Below are 14,643 nucleotides of genomic sequence, written 5' to 3'. Positions count from 1 at the left end.
GTTGTAATGTGCATCTAGCTTTGAGATTGAAATCTTATATATTATTAGAGACCATTTGAATATCTTTCATGCATCATCTTATCTCCATATTATTAATGGGCCTTTGGTCCTTTCTCAAATTTCAAAAATTTTTTATATATAATTTGTCTTTAATATGTGTTATAAGTAGCTTATCATGCCCTGTGGTTATGATTCTGGTGATTTTTGCAATTGCAAAAAATCCTCTTTTTGTAGCCAACTAGCCTCTTAGTTGTAATAGAAACCCTTTCTCAATATTGAGGTTAAAGATGAACAGACTCATGTTTTCCTAATATTTATATTTTTAGTTTTTAGATTTCTGACCCATTTGGAGTATATTCCTGTGCATTTGTGATATTGGGGTATCAGTTAACATATCTTTATATTAGCCATTGCAATCAAGAGCATCCTGCTTTAGTTATTCAGGAGTGTTTTAAACTTCTCTCCATAGGTTTTGCATATTTCTTGTTAAAGTTATTCCTAAGTGTTAAATCTTTGTTGCTACTGAAGCAGGTTTTCTGTACTGTACTGGTTATAATTTTTGCAAATTGAAAGCTATTTCTCTGTTAATTCTGTATGTTTCTGCCTTTCTGAATTCTTTTTTTTAATCATTGATTCTCTTATGATTTTCCAGCTATACTATCATATCACCTTCAAATAGAAATGTTTTACTTCATCAGTTTCTCTCTAATTCATTTTTCTTGATTAACTGCATTGCTTAATACCTCTAGTACAATACTATATATAGTACAATAGTAGAAATGATGTACATTTTTGGCTTATTCTTGCTCTCAGTAGTGTTTTACCATTGAATAAGATGGTGACTTTAGGGCTAAACATTATATCATGTTAAAAATAATCCTGCTATTATCAGGAATGGATGTTGACTTTTGTTAAGGCCTTTTAGGCATTTATACCAATGAAAGAAACCTTGTAATTGTTAATATAGAACACTTAGATATAACACAAGTAGCAACCAGGAAAAAACTACTACCCTTAAGAGATGAGAAAATAAACAAGTGAAAGATGAAAAAACTTAGAGGAGCGAAATTCAGACCTTTGAGGAGATTTGGCTGCTGCAAGAAAGAGTGACACACCAAGTTGCTTATCACAGTGAAGCCAAAGGTTGGAACCCCCCTAATTCAATCTTTGCATGAAAAATCCCTGGTGATTTTTCACCACCCCAAAGAAATCTATTGTTGATTAGCATTAAATTTTGGTTTTATAGGTTTTACTTTTTAATTCCCTATCTTTTTCAAATTTCCTACATTGATCTTACATGACTGTGGTAATTGGAAAACATGGTGTGTGAGGAAGGAGAGGGATTTCTAAGTCAAACTGAGTTAGCTATCATGTGAGGACTTCAGATACGTGAGAACTTTTCTCACACCAAAGGCCTTTGAACCACATCATGTTAATAGATGTCCACTCTTGCATATAGACAGAACTCTTATACCTGTGTACTTTTCTTATGTAATAAGGATATGTAAGCAAATGTGCTATTATCCTAAATATCCTTGCCTAAGCAAAGTCCTAAGGGAATACATTATCTGCAGCAATCATTGGATTCACACTGATAAATATTTAGAAAAAAGAAAAATACATGCTCTATGTAAAATAGCAAGGATGCTTAAGTTTGGCTGCTTTAACTCAGGAATATGTATCTTTGGCTGGTATGTTACCCAGGGAGACCAGTTAATTTTACTCAGAACTAGGTATTGGCCTGATTGCATTCCATAGGTACAGAACTTGAGTTATCTAATTTTATTCCTGCCTTTAGAATTCCATAGCTAAATGATGGTTGGTGTGCAATTTGGATAGATTGATAGACTGGACTTTCCTATGTAAACCGAAAACAAGACATTGCAGTGTATTATGCCCTGAGCATAAAAATTAAAGAGCAGAACACTTAAGTAACACAAAGAACACACCATTGAATAATTAGATGTTGAAGTATTTACAAATGATTTAAAACAAATTTAACTGAAGGTACATTTGAGAATGAAAAGGTGTGTATGTGGAGACAGTATAGTGGAATTGTGCTTTCCCACTCAATTTTGATATGAACTTATAGCTACTATTAAAAATCAAGGTACAAGCAGCGGTTTCACTCAGATTCACAAGGTAGCATTCCATCAATATAATGAGATATGAAACCTGCGAAATAAATTCTAACACTGTTGTGTTGTATGTGATTTCATATATATGGCATATCAGTAAATTTTCCAAAACAGGATTTAAGTGTAGTGAGAATTTCAAAATATCTCTTTGAGAATAAAATGTCACTTTTTTTTAAAGGTGATTTTCCCCACTGTATTCCATTTGAATACAGTAGGCATTAACTATGTAATGCTGCAAGGAAGAAAAAAATTTGACTTCCACCATAGGTCTTGCTTTTTCTTAACAGGGTTAACTTAAGCAGTTGCTAGCCCACTCCAACTCGAAAATAACAGATGCTGCTGCAGGCACCATGCTAAAAGGAATCAAATTATATCAACATTTAACAACCATCCCTTGTCAAAAACAGTTAATTCCTCTTGTTTCTTTGCTATAGGCATAAAGCAAGAAGGAAATGGGGACTTCAAATAGAATGGCAGTTGAAGTATTAATCTAGAAATAATGTTATTCTAATATGTGCTCAGTGATGTAAGGTAGTATCTCATTGCAGTCTTGATTTCTATTTCCCCGATTATAACTGATGTTGGACATTTTCTCATATGCCTGTTGGCCATTTGCATTTCCTAAAAGAGGAATTCTTACATACTAATGTAAAAGTTTCTCCCCATGAGAATATTAAAACTAGAATTTTTGGGATCATTACTAACACTTGATTATATGTTATATAATTCAACAATTTAAATATCTAAAGAAGTCAGTTATTCACACTATTAATTTTGTTTGATAATATAATTGTGTTCCCACAATGTTATTTTAAATATGTTCAACTTAATCCATTTTAAAATGGATTAAGGTATTAAAGAGCAACTGATTTATTATGAGTTGGAGATAGTGACAAGTGAACTCCAAAGCTTCGATTTTTAAACAAGATTCAACATCTTTTATTTACATATTTATGACAAACATTAATGGTCTTTTACAACTAAATCTAATAACAATGGTCAGAACAGAACAGAAAAGGCACAATTCCAAATTTTAGTCATGTTGAAATACAATTCCACTAACTGAAAGATACTACAAACAAGCAGCCATTATAGACTGCATGTCAATACTCAAAACTGAAAGCCACACAGCTATTGAAACAATGAGAAATTTTTGCAAATGTAAATATTACATATGTAAGTATAATGCATGCATGGCATCACATTTATCTTTTAAGCCATTTTAAAGTAAACTGAAATAAGTATCTTAATATATGTACATCAAGGCACATTCTTTTCTCTTGTGCTTTAGGAATGATTTACATATGTGATTTGCTTATATCTCTGTTTACACCTTTTAATAGTTCTAATACTTAAATTTTAACAATTACAGCTTATGTGGTGGTTTCCCAGAGGAGAAAAATGTGGCATCTCCCCATGTTACTTTGAAAATCAAGAATTGGCTATCTTAAAAAGGAATTCAAAAATCAAACACAAATTAGTAATTAAAATTTCAGGTAACTTTCGAAAATAATTTACTTTCAACAATTTGGTGGACCATAATCAATTTCTTTAGGTAGTATAATCTAATAAGGGCTGAACTGAAGATTTCTCAATATTCTGAAATTATTTGACAATTATGGCATCTACAGGGCTGTAGATCTCTATTACTACCTATTTCTAAACTGCAGTTTTTCAACAAAATCGAACCAGTAAACATGATACAAAAGCTGCAAACATACTAAACCTGGTTTAAATGTCATTCTTAGGCAAAAGAATGAGTCTTATTTTTTAATTTATCCTAGGTTATCGTGGAAAAATCTCCCAACAAGTGTTTAATGACAGTATTATCTGCTCATGGTCAATTTACTTGCCTTGAAGAGATAGTATAATAAGGCTTTAATAGGCATTTCATGCATTTTAATGGCATTTTAAAAATCAACTACTCATTTAAGGTTTCCCTATGTAGGTAAGTAAACTGTGCAAACTTGATTACAACATGTAACTCATTAAGTGCTTTAAAACAGAAGAATCCCTGACTTATAAGGAGTTAAAATAAATAGTAAGTCAAGAATCACAGAGTTGAGGCATTAAAAAAAAAAAGTTACATACTTAGGCATCCTACTAAAATGCTTTATTAGAATTTTTTTTTAAACCATAAACAGGGCAAATGAAGTCATAGAACCCCTATATTTTGAGAATAAAGAAAAATCAAACTGGTGCAGCCTTTTAAACTCAAATATATGTCAAAATGCAAATGAAACTGTACAGTTTTTAATTTAGCACAGTCCTTTATAAACATTAATTCATAAAAAGTATATACCATGATAAACCACTGTCATCAAAGGTTTTCAAGTTCTTTACAGTAAGTGGACTTTTCTACAGAATCCATTAACCAGACAAACCTTTTAGAAATGTTGAACATCACCAAATAGCCCAGAGCCTTGACATACAAACTCTAAGCAAATAGTCACATAGTATTGTAAACAAATGCTCTATTAAGTTCAGTATACATGAGATGTCACTTTTTATCTCCACTCCTATATTCATTCTGTTTCTGAAATATGTGCCACTTCCACTTCAACTGTTTGAATTGCTTCTGCAACTTCAGATAGCTTTTGTCCTTGTTGTTGTGCCAACACATAATTAACAACCTGCATAATACTTTGGTCAGAAAGTGTAGATACTGAAGGACACTCTTCAGTAGCAGCAACAGCTTCAAGAGCTTCCATAGTTTCCCCTGTCACTACCACAGCCTCAATTTCTTGAGGACCACTGCTTTCCTGTTCTTGCATGTCTGCTGTTAAGATGCTAACAGCATGCTCCACTTGAGTTCCTTCATTATGAAACCGAAGTGTATCTTTTTCCAGCATAATTTTGCAAGGCACATAATCTCTGTGGAATTTAGTCATATGTTTACGGAGTGTTCGAGCGTCTATGTAGGCTTCACTACATACTGGACAAACATAAGGCCGTTCACCAGTATGTGTTCTGACGTGGCGTTTCAGAGATCGGGCATCAGCCCAACCTACTCCACATGTTAAGCACTCAAATGGCTTAACTCCTATTAAAAAACAAAACAAAACAAAAAAGGTGACAAAGAGGCATGGTGAGGTACATCAAAATATATAAATATATTCAAGTTGCCTTATAATGCTTTTCAAGTACAACAGGCCTTACTGTCATGACTATGGCAGTCTTCTATAAGGGACCTATGGTTTATTTTAGAATAAGATTCTGCACTATAATCTTTCAAAAGATATTCCCATGGATAGAAATTAGTAAGACAAATTTCATTTTCTATGCATACTCTCATTTAACAGTTATGACAATCCTATATTAGGATGAGGAAACACAGGTTACACATAGTCTTACTTCACCATAAAAATGCTGATATAGACTATCAAGCTCACTGAAAAAGGAAATTAGGTAATAGGCAAGAGGATTGATAAAGGGAGAATCATTATATACTGGCTTGGCTTTTACTTTACATATATAATGCTATATTTAATTACCTTCATGGTTGTTCATGTGTCTCCTGTACTCTCTGAGCTGAGTGAACTTTCTTCCACATTGTTCACATACTCGTTCCAAGTTCTGCTTTGCTCTTCCTTTTTTCCCATGGGTGGCTTTTTTTACATGCCTTCTAAACAATGCTTTTTCATAAAATTCTTTGCCACATATGTTACACCTAAAATATGAGGTGGAAAACCTGAATTTTCAAAGTACCAGTATCCATAAGAATTAATCCAGGCCTGCCCAAGTGGCACAAGTTGAAGTACAGCACTGCAAAACTAGATGGCAGCCATTTCACCACGAGTTTGATCCCTAGCCAGGGAGGTGACCCACATGGCACAGCAGACTTCTGACCTACCCGCTGCTCCCCTCAGTGGTATACTTCATCCATCTGCCTATTTTGCTCCCCATTCTCTCTGGTGAATCCTCTCACCACCCCTGTACCTCTGGCCTATACCCTGGGTCTCACTTAACTTCAGACCCTCCTCAGATTTACCCACCTGTAAGGTTCAGTGACAGAATGAGACTTCACATGGGAATACCAATCTTTCTTCCAACTATAGCATTTATCACAAAATTGGCACTGGAATGGTTTTACACCAAGATGTTTATTCATGTGCTGACGAAGATCTCTAGCTTCAAAGAAACTTTTTTCACATCTGCAATAATAAAGTGCAGTCATCCAACGAGTTCATCATCTTATTTTTTTAAAACAAGTTCATAAAAATTCAGTAAATCCTTAGATTTATGAAGTCCACAGGATGATCCCAATATAAGACAAAAGAATTTCCTAGTATTCCAATCTTACATCAAGGCATATTTTTTTTCAAGGCATATTTTTAAAGTTTTTTAAGCTCTAAAGCTTGAGAAATTTTAGAAAGAACTATGCAGAGCTCCCACAGGTTATTACACAGGACATTTATTTCTGTCTTCTCCTTAACCCCCTCTAATCCCTTTCTTTCATATTCTTAACCCTCTCTCATTATTTTTGTCCATGTGCTGGGAGTAGACCTCACTCTTGAACAAGGATGAAGCAACTGACTCAGGCCTAAGTCAATGATAGTTCGATCCCTGCCCCAGAGGTGACCCACATGGTGTGGCAGACCTCTCCTGTCTCGCCCGATGCTCCCCTCAGCAGTGTCCTTTGTTGTATTGCCTGTCCTGCTCCCCATTGTTTCTGGTGAATCCTCTCGCAGTCCCTGCACCTCTGGCCTTTACCCCATTTCTGTATGCATAAATATAATCTTTAAAAAGAAAAAAGAAACATGAGTCTCCAGTTTCCCTTAATGGTTGCAGTGGAAATACAATTGAACAATACTATTTTTTTTTCTTATAGTTGTGTAAAAAACAGTTTCAGTACAGTGCCTCTTTGCGAGCACACCTCATTTGACATACCAGAAAAGTTTGGGTATCATGACTGTGTCAGAGAAAAACAGATCAAAAGGTAGTACATCTCAAGGTTTTTAAAATAGCAACTATTAAAAGTGGTTTTGCCACTGTTTTGTCCATATACAGCCTCACAGACACCAAGTACAAATGAACCTGAACCCAATTTAAAGTACTCAAATCTAGATTTTACCTTTCATTCAGGTCAATTTGGATTGTTCCCTTTCACTTGCAACTAAAAATGTATTGGTAACAGACTCACTGATTTACAGTAAGACTGACTAGAATGTTTTAAGAAAATATGGCAGAGTAGGGAATGTCTATCCCTCCACAAAAGTACTGAACAAATAGGCAAAAATTGTCATAAACAACTTCACTGAAGCTCTGTAAACTTAGCAGTTTATGGCAAAAGATAAATGTTTAATCAAGGGGGGAAAAGTATTGATTTTCAGCATGAATTTTCTGGCATTTCAATTTATTCTAGCCCCACCCTCAGTTCACCAGCAACAGTTAAGACAACAGATTACAGTTCTCCCTGGTGGTGCAACGGGTTAGGACTGCAAGCTGGCCTCAGCCACTGCAGTCCAAGTTTGATCCCATACTGGAGGTGAGCCCATGGTACAGCAGACCTGTTTTGCTCACTGCTCTCTGCAGCAGTGTACTTCGTTGACTTGCCTGTCCTGCTCCTCACTCAGACTGGTGATTCCTCTACCACCCCTAAATCTCTGGCCTACTGTACCCCAGTTCTGTATGTATAAATAAATAAATCTTAAAAAAAAAAAAAAGAAAAAAAGCAGATTACATTCCAGCTATGGGTTCTTAGTAGCAGAGGGACTTAATCTCACGCAATTACATTTGTTTGTTTTGATCTATCTAGTGACACCATTAAGAAGCACCTCAAAGGGACTGCCTAACTCCTCCAGGTTTGAGGATTGAGGAGAAAGGAAGAGGGTATTTTTTTTAATTTTTAAGATTATTTAAGCATACAAGAACTGGTGTGTAGGCCAGAAATGCGGGATGAGGGCGAAAGGATTCACCAGAGACAGAATAGTGAGCAGAACAGGCAGATGTAGTAAATCCCTACATCACTAGGGAGATCCAGGAAGTTTGTTGAATATACCTAAAGGCAGGGCCCTCCCTGGTGGCTCAGCAGACTGGAGCGCTGCACTGCGAAGCCAAATCAAGCCAAACCATGGCACTTCACTGCAAGTTTGATCCCCGCTCCAGAGGTGACCACATGGCACAGCAGACCTCAGACCTGTCCTGTCTTGCCCACTGCTCCCCTCAGCAGTGTACTTTCTCAATTTGCCTATTCTGCTCCCCACTCTGTTTTTGGTGAATCCTATCACCCCTGCACCTCTGGCCTTTACCCCATTTCTGTATGCATAAATAACATCTTAAAAAAATTCTTAAAGGCACACATCACCTGACATAAGGAGTAACAGTTTGCAAACAATATACACCCCTAATCTTGAGAGGAATGGCTGGGGAATGAGATGTTTGGTAACATGGATTTCAAAAAACTCTCACATTGTCAGGAATTCAGAACTCCATCCACACATTTGCACAGAGCTGGGCATATTCTCAGAAAAGACCTCAAAAGGCCCTAAACTCTAATCTCTGGCTAACTGCACAAACAGGAAGGTTACGTCAGAATTGTAAAGTGCCTGGTGCCAACTGAAGGCATTCTTAAATTAGTGGTCATGGCTTACACCACAGTGACTACACTAAACACCAATAAATTTTACACTTTAAAATGATGAATTTTATGTTATGAAAATTTTACCTCAATTACAAAAAAGAAGTTACAGGAGGCTTTGTTGTATGAAAAAAGAAAAGGTAGAAAGAAAAGTTATCTGAAAAAAGGAGAAACTAACAAAGGTCCTAGCACTTAAAAGGAACTACCTAGGAAGCAACTCCTACTAGAACCAAAGACTTTTTCGCTATAGTTCCTACTGTTTGTAGTACAATGAAGAATCTCTTAAAGTTATTTTAAATGAGTGATGTGTAGTAATGTATAACTAAATGAATGGTTAAAAAATAATAAACAGTAACATCTGAGCAAAATCTGATTAAAATGAAGAGTAAATAAAAAGCATTTATCACTGTAACATTTCAAATATTTTAACTTTGTTGAGAAATAACTGACAAAACCGAAATACAAAGTACATTCTGTGATTTTTCATGATATATACCTAATGATCTGTAATGATTAATATACATTTGAAAGGATTCTTCCATATCACTAATTAACACATCAGTATGAAGATTTAAGCTCTACTATCTCAGCAAAACTCAACTGTACAATAGTGTTATCAATCAAAGTAACCTTGAATACTTTCTTTTGAAAACAACTTTCAAATAAACTAAGAATTAAAGAAAATTAACTGAGTAATTAACAAATTAAATACTTACTGAGTACAGTGATAACCTCGGACCTCAGGCTTTGGCTGGTGTTTCTTTAAGTGTTTGCTGAGTCCAGAACCCCTATGAAAAGACTTTCCGCAAACTGAGCAAAGGTACATGGACTTTCCTATAAAAAAAAAAGTCATAAATCAGCAATCAAGTAGTATTCCAAAAGAACATTTTACTTCTGTAATATTTCTGATATTGTTCTATAAAGGGGACATGTACGCTATAAACTTTGACAGCTACCTTCAAGGAATACTAACAAATTATATCAAAATTTCTATTTCCTCTCAACTGTAACATACTAACAAGGCTACCAGTCAAGAAAAGCCAAGCCATGATTATTTGCATAATCATTTAGATAACATTAGAGTTGACAGAAGCTCTAGAACAGCTATCAGCCCTTCATCAGCCATTTCCATATAATTGCTTTAAGCATCTGAAAATAAGTATGTGGAAAGTAAAAATTCTAATAAAATTACAAATCACATATTGACAGCTACATCTTCCTATTGCATAACTTTTTAAAGCACAACCATTTCTTTAGGTGCCAATCTAAAGTATGTATTAATACAAATTTTTGTACCTGAAGGAAACAGTATTTTATACAAATAACTCTTAATACCTAAATTAAAAATTTAAGGATTTTTAAAAAAAGACTTATTTATTTATTGATACAGAACTGGGGTATATGCCAGAGATGTGGAGGGTGAGAGGATTCACCAGAGACAGAGTGGGGAGCAGAACAGGCAGATGATCAAAGTACACTGCTGAGGGGAGCAGCAGGCGTGGCAGGAGAGGTCTGCCATGTGGATCTCCTCTGGGGCAGGCAGGGATCAAACTCATGCGGAAGTGGCTTAAGCTTCTTTGTGCTGTGCTTTAACCGGCTGCACCACCAGGGAGGGCCATTAAGGATATTTTTTAATAAAATACCTGCACACATGCAGTCATCAGTATATCAATATAATTTCCAAAATAATTACAGCATAATAAAATGGCAATTAACCATTTTAACATATATAACATATAACTACATGAGTATAAATTTTTCATTACCTGTGTGAATACTCATATGTTCTTGAAGACTTCGTTTGGTAACAAATGACTTAACACACAGTTCACACTGGAACTGCTTTTGGGATTGATGAAGACTCTGGTGTAATTTTAGACCATGCTTGTAGATGAAAGTCTTTCCACAGACCTAAGACAGCACAAGGTTTTAAGGCAGTAAAAACAGAAAGGGAGATAGATGCTGAATCTGTAGAATGAGGACAGAGAAAACTACTGTGTCCATCGCAAATAAAAAACTTAAATTAGAAACAAAATTACAAGGTGAAAATTGAAACCAGAGACAATATTTTAGCTATTCATCTTCTGACTTAAATTTTAACAAACACTGCTATTTTTTTTTTTTTACAATTATATGATCACTGGAACTAAAAACAAAACAGGAAAAAAAAAAACAACTCAGTACAGTGCTGCCCTTGTTAGTTTGGTAAACAAAGTATCTCATATTAACAGACATAAGAGTTTAATCAAGAACAATACACTTACTTCCTGCTATACCTAGTAGAAGTGGGCTTCCCCCACCCCCATCCCACTCAATTAGGGAGAGATTTTTGTTGAATAGAATAAATATGTCAGAGTGAAACGCCATGACAGTTTTCTACATGCTTACTCTCCATTGCTGCACTTATATCTCCCATACACAAATCATTATGAGACGTGTTACACTGTTAAGACCAACAACCAAAGAAATATTTAGTTTAAAAATATGTAAATAAAATGATGCTTAGGCCTTGACTTCAAAATAATTGAAGGTGAAGAACAAGACAAGAATGTCCATTACTTCTTACTTCATATTAGAGGCTTAGACAGAAAGAGTGGATATGGGAAAAGGATAGTTTCAGTAAATTGGAAAGTCAACATAGAAGAATGTAGTTGGATCACCTGCTAAGCTCAGACACAAAAATAAATTCCAAATCAGTTAAAGATTTAGATATAAGACCTGCAACAATAAAATATATATAAGGAAACACTGGTGCTACATTCCATCAACAATTAAGATGATTTTTGGTGACTCTACTCCTTTGGCAAGGGAAGTAAAATAAACAACTGGAATTACCTTATGTTAAAAAGCTTTTATAGCACAAAAGAAAACACAAGATTAGAAACATGCCCTATTGAATGGGAGAAAGTTGTCTCATAATACAAAACTGTTAAGGGGCTAATATTCAGGATACATAAAAACACCTAATTTAACAATAAAAATGAAAACTCTCCAATTGACAAATGGGCAGCAAAGAATAGACAACTCACCAAAGGGGATCCAAAGGCCAATTAGACATATGAAAAATGCGCATCCTTGCTTCGAGTAAGAGATGTACAGCTTAAAGCCATTAAGAGGTACTATCTCACGTCTATGAGAATTATATATATGGAAAAGACCTCTAGGGCCTCCCTGGTGGTGCAGGTATCTCCAGCAACTGTGGCAGGAGTTGAATCCCCAGTCAGGGTACTAGCCCACATGGTACAGCAGACCTCTCCTGTCTCGCCTGCGGCTCCCCTCAGCATTGTGTTTTGGTATATCTGCCTGTTCTACTCCCTACTTTGTCTCTGGTGAATACTCTCACCACCACCCCGCCCCTCACACACACACCTGTGGCCTACACCCCAGCTCTTGCATGCATAGATGCAAGATACAGATGCTATTAGAAAAACTTCACTATTCCAAATTACATTAAGAGCTGCCCAATCCCAGGATTCTTTTACCCAGGAGTCATATTTTGGTATTTAGGTACTCTCAGTCCTCAATTCTTGAAAAAGATGTATAGCTTAGGCAGGATTTTTGCTAAGGAGATTTACTGAAGCCATAGATTCATTTCCAGTCCAAGTTGGTCCTGCTGAAGCTTAAATGATGATTGAGATGAAGTAGTTATTCTTACCCAGTACAATCCTCTGAATTCTATTAACTTTCACAAACATTCCAAAAAGATTAATTTCAAGTTATAACTTGAGAGAACAAATTAAAAACACAACTGGTAATCACCCTTGAGTAGGCAACAAAGTAAAGTCAGAATTCCTTGAACATTCTAAGAAAGAGAAGGAGACTCCAAAAATCAACAATTTCATAACCAGTTAAGTTCAAATATCCTTCAAATAACAAAATAAATGGAAAATTTTACCTGGCATGCATGTGGCTTTACACCTGTGTGCTTTAACATATGTATTCGCAGTGAATATAATTTAGGTAATATCCTTCCACATATGGAACATATAAATTCTCGTTTGGTTCTGCCCTTCTCAGACGAAGTTCCTGATGCCTCATTAGATGCAGAATTGGATGACGAAGTGGGGGTATCTTTTCTGGTATGTCGAATGAGGTGTGCTCGCAAAGAGGCACTGTACTGAAACTGTTTTTTACACAACTATAAGAAAAAAAAATAGTATTGTTCAATTGTATTTCCATCGCAACCATTAAGGGAAACTGGAGACTCATGATTCTTTTTTTTCTTTTTAAAGATTTTATTTATGCATACAGAAATGGGGTAAAGGCTAGAGGTGCAGGGACTGCGAGAGGATTCACCAGAAACAATGGGGAGCAGGACAGGCAATACAACAAAGTACACTGCTGAGGGGAGCATCGGGAGAGACAGGAGAGGTCTGTCACACCATGTGGGTCGCCTCTGGGGCAGGGATCGAACTTGCACTGAAGCTGCCATGGCTTGGCTTAGCTTCACAGTGCAGTGCTCCTATCCACTGCACCACCAGGGAGGGTCTACGAGACTCATATTTCTACTAACTTGTTGCGCCAATTGTATAAACCAATAAACATATATAATGTTTAGTGGTAAAGGCAATGGAATGCTAATAAAAACATATACTATATAAACCAGGTACCAGATTATAGATATAAAAAGGATAAGACCCAGTCTTTAACTCTGCAGAAGTATATAATATAGTCACAGGAACAGGATTTATATGTTAAAAAGAGAATATCTAAGAGGAAGTTATCAGAACAATAAAGAAAGGTATCATCAGTGAGGCTGAATCTTGAAGAGTAGGACATGGACAAAAAACAAAAGAATGGTATGCTTGTATGAGTTCTAATAATGATAAAACTGGGAAGATAAAACTGATGATCCTTGCATTTTACAATGCAGTTTGTGGGGATTCATTAGCTTTTATTCTTTCTTCTACAATCAAAGTTGCATATGATTACAATGTATGAAACATTTTTTAGGGCCTTCCCTGATGGCTCAGCAGGTTAAAGCACAGCACTGCAAGCTTTGCAGCAGCTACTTCTGTGCGAGTTCAATCCCCGCCCCGAAGGTGACCTACATGGTGCAGCAGACCTCTCCTGTCTTGCCTGCTGCTCCCCTCAGCAGTATATTTCAGTACATCTGCCTGTTCCCCACTCTGTCTCTGGCGAATCCTCTCACTGCTCATGCACTTTTGGCCTGTACCCCAGTTCTGTATGCATAAATAAATAAATTTTCAAAAATAAATAAACACATATATAAATCTTTTAAAAAATAAATTGTTTCTTGGTATACTACTCTACACCATTTTTTATTAGCTGTATTTATTTATGCATACAAAAAAAGGGGTACAGGCCAGCGTGTACAGGCCAGTGTGGGGGATGAGAGGATACACCAGAGACAGAGTGGGGAGCAGAACAGGTAGGCAAACTAAAATATACTGCTGAGAGCAGTGGGTGAGACAGGAGGTCTTCTGTGCCACTGAGTCACCTCCCTGGTTGGGGATAGAACTCAGGCTGCTGTGGGGATCCTCAGAGCACTGTACTTCAACCCACTGAGCAACCAGGGAGGGTCCCTATAGCACTTTTTTTCTGGCTTTCTTAAGGCTTATATTTGTAACTAAGTAACAAATAATGGAAAGTGACTCTCTGCTTCAATCTTTACACTTGCATAATTCTTTCCCATTACTCTATTTTCTCAATACAGTTAAAGCATATTTTTGATGAGATCAAGTTTAGTGTTTGCACTATTGGGCTGGTGTAACTGTTATTGTAGCTGGGTCATAAAGTAAGACTGTGATTCTCTTCCTTTTTTTTCTGTTTTGCGATTTCTTCCTGTACTTACAACTAATGTATCATGAAACCCTTTCTTCAATTATCTACTAAAAGATTTAAAACAAATAACCTCATAGGAGAACTGTCAAAGTTAAGTCTCATTCCAACTTTGCTTGGAAT

General features: G+C 36.0%; 1 protein-coding gene across 1 annotated transcript in view; it reads right to left on the bottom strand.

Moving 5' to 3' along the window:
* Positions 1-3,062: 3,062 nt before the first annotated feature.
* The window catches only part of ZBTB11 (zinc finger and BTB domain containing 11), a 28,382-nt gene continuing 16,801 nt past the window's right edge, over positions 3,063-14,643 (bottom strand). The window contains exons 6-11 of the mRNA XM_004675245.2: positions 12,614-12,856; positions 10,485-10,629; positions 9,435-9,552; positions 6,134-6,292; positions 5,633-5,808; positions 3,063-5,181 (exon numbers count right to left, since the gene is read on the bottom strand). Coding sequence (XP_004675302.1) covers positions 4,664-5,181; positions 5,633-5,808; positions 6,134-6,292; positions 9,435-9,552; positions 10,485-10,629; positions 12,614-12,856 — 1,359 coding nt within the window. The 3' untranslated portion in view covers positions 3,063-4,663. The remainder of the gene's footprint in view (positions 5,182-5,632; positions 5,809-6,133; positions 6,293-9,434; positions 9,553-10,484; positions 10,630-12,613; positions 12,857-14,643) is intronic.

The sequence above is a fragment of the Condylura cristata genome, unplaced genomic scaffold (genome assembly GCF_000260355.1).
Source record: "Condylura cristata isolate star-nosed mole 26May11 unplaced genomic scaffold, ConCri1.0 scaffold00003, whole genome shotgun sequence".
Classification (NCBI taxonomy): Eukaryota; Metazoa; Chordata; class Mammalia; order Eulipotyphla; family Talpidae; genus Condylura; species Condylura cristata.
The sequence above is the reverse complement of the archived record's forward strand: the minus strand, read 5'-3'. Positions and strand labels throughout refer to the sequence as shown.